Source organism: Borostomias antarcticus, assembly GCF_949987555.1.
Source record: "Borostomias antarcticus genome assembly, chromosome: 12".
Lineage (NCBI taxonomy): Eukaryota > Metazoa > Chordata > Actinopteri > Stomiiformes > Stomiidae > Borostomias > Borostomias antarcticus.
Genome location: NC_140245.1, coordinates 23,314,305 through 23,321,804, shown reverse-complemented (window position 1 = coordinate 23,321,804; position 7,500 = coordinate 23,314,305). Strand labels below are relative to the sequence as shown.

The following is a 7,500-nucleotide window of genomic DNA, read 5'->3' as shown; positions in this document are numbered from 1 at the left end:
TTCAATATAGACTAGAGTGAGTAGGACACTTCAATATAGACTACAGTGAGTAGGACACTTCAATATAGACTACAGTGAGTAGGACACTTCAATATAGACTAGAGTGAGTAGGACACTTCAATATAGACTAGAGTGAGTAGGACACTTCAATATAGACTAGAGTGAGTAGGACACTTCAATATAGACTAGAGTGAGTAGGACACTTCAATATATACTAGAGTGAGTAGGACACTTCAATATAGACTAGTGAGTAGGACACTTCAATATAGACTAGAGTGAGTAGGACACTTCAATATAGACTAGAGTGAGTAGGACACTTCAATATAGACTAGAGTGAGTAGGACACTTCAATATAGACTAGAGTGAGTAGGACACTTCAATATAGACTAGAGTGAGTAGGACACTTCAATATAGACTAGTGAGTAGGACACTTCAATATAGACTAGAGTGAGTAGGACACTTCAATATAGACTACAGTGAGTAGGACACTTCAATATAGACTAGAGTGAGTAGGACACTTCAATAAAGACTACAGTGAGTAGGACATTTCAATATAGACTACAGTGAGTAGGACACTTCAATATAGACTAGAGTGAGAAGGACACTTCAATATAGACTAGAGTGAGTAGGACACTTCAATATAGACTAGTGAGTAGGACACTTCAATATAGACTAGAGTGAGTAGGACACTTTGATGTAGATTACATTACATTTACATTACATTACAGTCGTTTAGCAGACGCTTTTATCCAAAGTGACTAACAATAATTGCATTTAATGTAGGAAAAGCCAATGTACTACTACTTGCCAGAACTCCCAAGTGCATCTTCTCTCTAAAACAAGTGACTAAGAGCATAATCTAGTGCTGAAGGCAAAGTGCAAGAATAGCGATCTAAAGTACAGTGCAATATAATATAATACAATAAAATACAATAAGTGCTTAGGCGGGAGGATTGTTGTAGTACTTCTTGAAGAGGTGAGTTTTGAACCTGTGGTGAAAGATGGGCAACGACTCTGCTGTGACAGAGAAGAGCCGTGACCGTGTCGATCGACCGCAGGGGCCTCGGAGTGATGGGGCAACCAGTCGCCCTGAGGGACTTTGTAGAGATATACACATAGCGTGAATATGAAGAACATAAACATTAATCTGCCTGTGTGTGTGTGTGTGTGTGTGTGTGTGTGTGTGTGTGTCCAGGTGAGACTGGCGGTTGGAAGGTGGACGTGAAGATGAGTATCCGTCCGTCCAGCAGTACGGGGGTCATCTTCGCCTTGGTCTCCAACGGCACCGTCCCCTTGTCCGTCTCCGTGGTAACCCAAGGACCTGAAGACGCTGTGAGAGTTCAGCCGTGTGCCTTTCACACACACACACACACACACACACACACACACTCACACACACACACACACACACACACTCACTCACTCACTCACTCACTCACTCACTCACTCACTCACTCACTCACACACTCACACACTCACTCACACTCACTCACTCACTCACACACACTCACACACACACACACACACACACACACTCACACACACACACACACACACGCCTCACCGCTCCCGCTGTCCTCCCCAGGATCTGCGGGTGTTCTTGGCCGGCGTCTCCGTGGCGACGCTCCAGTCGTTGATGCTCTGTTACCCCGACCGCCTCACCGTGGAGCTGACTATCACCCCCGACGACATCGTCATCTCCGCCAACTCCTCCGTCGTCTCCTACGCCGTCCCCGACACCCTCCAGGGGGCGCTCACGCTCTTCAACACCACCATGCAGGAGCCCCTCAGCACCTACATAGGCGGGTTGCCAGGTTAGTTCCGCCGAATCAGATATGTGTGCGCTGTGTCAACCCCGTAATGTAACACCTTTGCCCTTCCGGATATAATAAGCGCGTTGATGTTCCTGTGTGTTTTTTTTTGGTGGGGGGGATCACTCCATCCTCGTCTCTGGCTCCGCCCCCCCCAGATCACATCGCGGCGTCCGCCACGCCGGTGACGGCGTTCTACCACGGCTGCATGGATGTCCACGTCAATGGCAGACAGCTGGACTTCGACGAGGCGGCCAGCAAACACAACAGCATCAAGTCCCACTCCTGCCCCCCCGTATCGCCCCCGGAGTCGCGCGCCAACGAGCCCTACCCGCACAGGAAGTGACCTCACCGATAGGTCGGGCCCATCGCCGCGCGCGCCACTCGGAAGCTTCCTCTCCGTTCCTTTGACTGTACCCAGCGAGTGAGAGAAAGAGAGAGAGTGACAGAGAGACAGAGAGAGACTCGGTTGAAATGAGAGGAGAGAGGGAGGGTAGGGGTGGACTTGAACGCAGTACACTTTTGGTCACTTTTGTTTCTCACAGTCTTGAGCTTGACTGTTTTTCGTCTCTCTCCCTCCGGTGTTGCTTCTTCGTCCCTCCTACGAAAGCCTGCTTCCATCACGGCTGAAATATGTCGCCTTAGTTGTTGTTTTATTGTTACCAGGAATACTATAGAAACGTTGGAGTCCCAGAGCAGAGCTCTGAAAGACGGTTACATGAGGAGATCCTGTGTAGAATAGAAAGAGACGACAGGTTTACGCTGACTAACCGGGATGTGTGTGTGTGTGTGTGTGTGTGTGTGTGTGTGATGTTCAGCCTCTTGGTTTTCTTATTCGTTTCTTATGGTCCTCCGCCCCCCCTCACACACACGCACACAATTTTCTTTGGCTCTGTTCCAATGCCCCCACCCCACCCCACCCCACCCCCATGGCAGTTTGCAGGTCCTACCATGTATATATCAAACAAGCTCACTTTAATATAAGTTGAATGTAGCAGTGTGTGCGTTGTTGAATTGAGTGCATTTGTTTTAATAAAACTTGATCAAAACAGGATTGTGCTGCTAAGCTGTTTTTGGTTTTGAGTCCTTCCGTTATGTGCGGTTTTGAATCGAGGGACACATTCCAAACTGAATATCCGAGTCAAGTGGTCAGCATGTTCCTCTGTGGGAAAACGTTTTGTTGGAGCACACGAGCCCTGTGTAAACAATACACAACCTGACCTGAAAATAGCAGAGGGCAACATGAAGGGAATATGGGAGTAAAAATAAAAAAGGAAAAAAAGAGGAAATCTAGTGAATCAAGCCAATGAATCAAGCCAATGACCTTAGTTTTGGCAGAGAGGAATGTAGGCCAAGCAAGATGGATAGGGTGGGGGAAGTAGGTTATGAAAACATATCTCTGAAAACAGGTGGTCCATGAAAACAGCTATTGATTTACAGGAAACGAGAGACATTGTAAAAAACGAAAGCAAAAGATCATAATATTCGATGATAAAGAGGGATGTGTGTGTGTTGAAAATGGGGAAACAGTGGATGAGACTTCTGTGATATCTGGATCTTGCTCCGAGCCAACTGGAAATATCTACCGATACTGATGCAATGTGACTGCGTCTAGTCTCACGTGATGTTGCGGGACTGAGAAACATTCGTTATGCTTCCAAAATCTCTTCATGTTTGTTTTGACCATGTTATTAAATTACAGCCAGACTCGTCACGGAGAAGAGATTTAAATTGACAGGCTCTGAAGTCTGAAAGAAAGAAAAAAGACACCAACGAAGGGTTACTAGCTGGATCTGTGCCAGAGCGAATCACCTGGAGGCAGCGGCTCTGCATCCCACATTCCTGCGTGAATCCCACGTAACTTTTCCCAACCCACTCCCCCCTGGAAATGTGCAGCGGCTTGTAGCTCTGTGTGGTCTGTCTTTGTCCGCAGTTTGGACCAGTGCAGGGTAACGAGAGAGAGAGCTGCTACACACACACACAGAGAGAGAGAGAGAGAGAGGGAGAGAGAGAGAGAGAGAGAGAGAGAGAGAGAGAGCTGCTACACACACACAGAGAGAGAGAGAGAGCTGCTACACACAGAGAGAGAGAGAGGGAGAGAGAGAGAGAGAGAGAGAGCTGCTACACACACACACAGAGAGAGAGAGAGAGAGAGAGCTGCTACACACACACAGAGAGAGAGAGAGAGAGAGAGAGAGAGAGCTGCTACACACACAGAGAGAGAGAGAGAGAGAAGGTCGGAGTGTAAGAGAGAGAGAGGAAGGAGAGAAGGTCGGAGTGTAACCGCAGTATCTGGTATTGTTATGGTGTGCTAGCTAGCTAGCCCAGTTTACTCAAGGTTGAACGGGAAAAAAACCCTCAGTTGAATGTAGAGACGGTTTTCTCTCCCCCCCCCCTCAGCTAAAGTGAATACTAGCACTGTCTGTCTGGACGAGTCTGCTTTGCTAGAACAGAAACGGGACGGGGCAAACTTTCCCCTGGCTTGACGCAGAAGCAAGATGACCCTGACCGAGTTCCTCGCACCCGGGTCCTTCCTAATCCTGCTGCTGGCTTCGTGCTCAAACAGCTGTGAGTAAACAAACCCGTATTTTGAGAAGCTATTCTCTTTATTTGTAATCATGTGTGTGATTTATGTCATCGGTCGACAGGCGTAAGCTGCTGTTATTGAATCTGTTCGATCGTGTCCGCTACTTGCGGCAGCAATTCTACAGCGTTTTTGTGCATCATTTCCGTTATTTTGCTTGATATGAATTTGATTACTTTACAGTTTCTTTATCTCCGGAAGAGGCCAACCAATTCCTCAGTAGACACAGGCGAGCGTATCAAGTTTTCGAGGAGACGAAGCAAGGACACCTGGAGAGAGAGTGCGTGGAGGAGAAGTGCAGCAAAGAGGAGGCGAGGGAAGTGTTTGAAAACGACCCCGAAACGGTGAGTGAGTGAGTGTTACTGTAGCTCTGCTTTTCTGCGGATTTGTACAGTCAGTGATTGCTCAAATGCTGCTAACTGTGCAAGCACTGGGTGAGCTAGTCGCCGGCTTGCATGCACATAATGTAGGCATACATTGTCATCCATTTACGACTGCAAATGACCTTTCTAGTTGGGGCTGATGAGTGCGTCCTAATGATCGTGTCTATTTTTCATGCTCCAATAAGTCTATCAGACTGGACTAATAGTATTAGATCCATACCAGGGGGGTTGTCTCAGTTGAATGTAGTTCTCCCTCCCATTGTTCTCATGTTGGTCATCTTCTCTTTCCTACACGGTCTCTCCCTCCTACTTTCATCACCTCCCTGCTCGATACATCTGTCCCCCGGTCTCTCTCTCTCCATCTCTCTCTCTCTCTCTCTCCCTCTCTCCATCTGTCTCTCCCCTGTCTCTCTCTCTCCCTCTCTCTCCTTCTCTCCCTCTCTCTCCCTCTCTCTCCTTCTCTCCCTCTCTCTCCCTCTCTCTCTCTCTCTCTCTCTCTCTCACCCCCTGTCTCCCACACTCCTTCTCTCCCTCTCTCTCTCCCCCACTCTCTCTCCCTCTCTCTCCCCCACTCCCTCTCTCACTCTCTCCTCCCCACTTTCTCTCTCTCTCTCTCTCTCTCTCTCTCTCTCTCCCATGTCTGATATCTACTCCCTTATGAGCCAGTGTTCCATGGTGTGTGTGTGTGTGTGTGTGTGTGTGTGTGTGTGTGTGTGTGTGTGTGTGTGTGTGTGTGTGGAGGGGTGTGGTGGGGGGGTGCTTACTGTAAGACGATGGGAGGGTTGAGTGACGGAGTGGGGATCGGAATGTGTTTTTAATCACAGATGAATTCCGTGCAGGCGTGCAGTAAGCAACTCGCAGACACACTCTGACGTGCGTCTGTCACGCTTCGCTCCCAACCCTCAGGTCCGCCTCCCGAATATGCATAGTCACAGCGTGCCACGTGAATATGTAGATCCGCGTTAAGCCTGTTGAATATGCAAATCAGCCCCCAAATCCTCACAAAGATTTGGGATTAGGTCCAGAAAAAGAAAACATGAATTTGGCCTTGTTTTAGAAATCTCCTTAATTTACAATGGTCACTTGGTCAGGGTGCATGACTTGTGTCTGTCACTCAGTAATGCCGGCTAAGCCTCGTAACAGTGACGTAGGTGCATTGCCAGACCCTCACGTATTTGTTTTTCGCTGTTTGAGCGGTGATACGAGTTAATCCAAGGAGGAAAAGAGCTGGGATTAGATTAGGATTAGAGAAAAGTTAGAGAGGGAGAGAGAGAGTGGTTGAGCTGGGGAGAGAGGAAGGAGACTAGGTGGGGTGAGGTGAATTTAAGCAAGAGAGAAGGTGTGTGTGTGTGTGTGTGTGTGTGTGTGTGTGTGTGTGTGTGTGTGTGTGTGTGTGTGTGTGTGTGCGCTCAGGCCTGGCGAAGGGGGGGGGGGTTTGCATGCCAGTCTTCCATGTTCCGTAGCTCCATCCTGTCACACAGAACTGCAGCCTCATTGGAGAATGCATTATTAATTGAGAATGTGCAGTGGCTCTCCTCTGACTCTGCAAGTTTCTACTGCTGCAGTTCCTGGTTCCGGAGAGAGAGAGAGGGAGGGGGAGAGAAAGAGAGAGAAAGAGAGAGGGAGGGAGAGAGAGAGGGAGGGAGGGAGGGAGGGAGGGAGGGAGAGAGGGAGGGAGGGAGGGAGGGAGAGAGAGAGGGAGGGAGGGAGAGAGATAGAGAGAGGGAGAGGGAGGGAGGGGAGAGAGGCACAGACAGACAGACAGATAGACAGAGGCAGAGATAGAGAGAGAGAGAGAGGGAGGGGAGAGAGAGGGAGATGGAGAGAGAGAGGGTGAGGGGGTTACTTAACCTACAGATACTCTTGGCAACCCACATCCTCTGTAGCTCCGAAAAGGTTCCCCGTCTCAGTCATCAGAACCCCCCCAGGGGAACGGTGGTCGCAGGGGAACAGCGAGTGGACAGTTCACTTCTAACGGGTTCTAGAAGCCGGTCGGCTGAAGGTTCCGCTCGTGCACCCGGCTCTGTTCCATTCCCAGCGTAGCAATCATGGAGTAATCACAGATCTGAGACTAGTCATCGTCTTTTCTCTCCCTCTCTAATTTTAGGATTCCCAAGGCCAGTGGCCTGAACAGAAGAGAATAGACAGTTTATATGCTATGTGTAACAAGTACAGTACGAGTACAGGTACATTGAAATTCTTGTAATCGCTTGTTCTTAGCGCAGTGCAACAAAGGCAGGACTGAAAGCTTTAGTGTGTAGAGGAAATCGGACGGTTCCAAGAAGGCAAGGGCTACAATGCCACACCCCACTGACAACGGCATGGTCAGTCGGCCTAATCGGACTTCGCTGGACAGACAGATAACCCTAGACCGTCCCCAAGTGGCCAACAGTTGACTCAGCTCTTCCAAACCTCGTAAAGGAAAAAGATGTCATCACGGCATCGTATATATTGAGCTTTGAACTGCTGCTTGCAACACCGGGGCCGATGTCATGGCTTGTGCAGGAAAAAGTGGATTCATTTGTCAGGGATATGAGCATTGCACCAACTCACACTAACATGCAGCTGGAGTTGGTTTCCACCCCACCCTTTTTAGACTGACTGCAGTAGCTGAATTCAGTGCAATGCACCTTTATGTACTGTACCAAACCACAGAATCACTGACCTCCACCCTTCTTCTTGTCCCCTTATCTTTACCTTAACGCAGGAATACTTCTATCCC

The 7,500-nt window shown here is 48.8% G+C and overlaps 2 protein-coding genes across 2 annotated transcripts in view; both read left to right on the top strand.

Annotated features, from left to right (window-relative positions):
- pros1 (protein S) overlaps positions 1 to 2,854 on the top strand; it is a 12,969-nt gene extending 10,115 nt beyond the window's left edge. The window contains exons 12-14 of the mRNA XM_084446713.1: positions 1,196 to 1,332; positions 1,586 to 1,814; positions 1,970 to 2,854. Coding sequence (XP_084302839.1) covers positions 1,196 to 1,332; positions 1,586 to 1,814; positions 1,970 to 2,157 — 554 coding nt within the window. The 3' untranslated portion in view covers positions 2,158 to 2,854. The remainder of the gene's footprint in view (positions 1 to 1,195; positions 1,333 to 1,585; positions 1,815 to 1,969) is intronic.
- Positions 2,855 to 4,124: 1,270 nt separating this feature from the next.
- Positions 4,125 to 4,751, top strand: LOC311315819 (growth arrest-specific protein 6-like; the record flags this gene model as incomplete). Its single annotated transcript, XM_084446516.1, has 2 exons — positions 4,125 to 4,379; positions 4,579 to 4,751. The coding sequence occupies exons 1-2, from the start codon at positions 4,310 to 4,312 to the stop codon at positions 4,749 to 4,751; spliced, it is 243 nt and encodes an 80-aa protein (XP_084302642.1). The 5' UTR covers positions 4,125 to 4,309.
- Between the last annotated feature and the right edge of the window lie 2,749 nt (positions 4,752 to 7,500).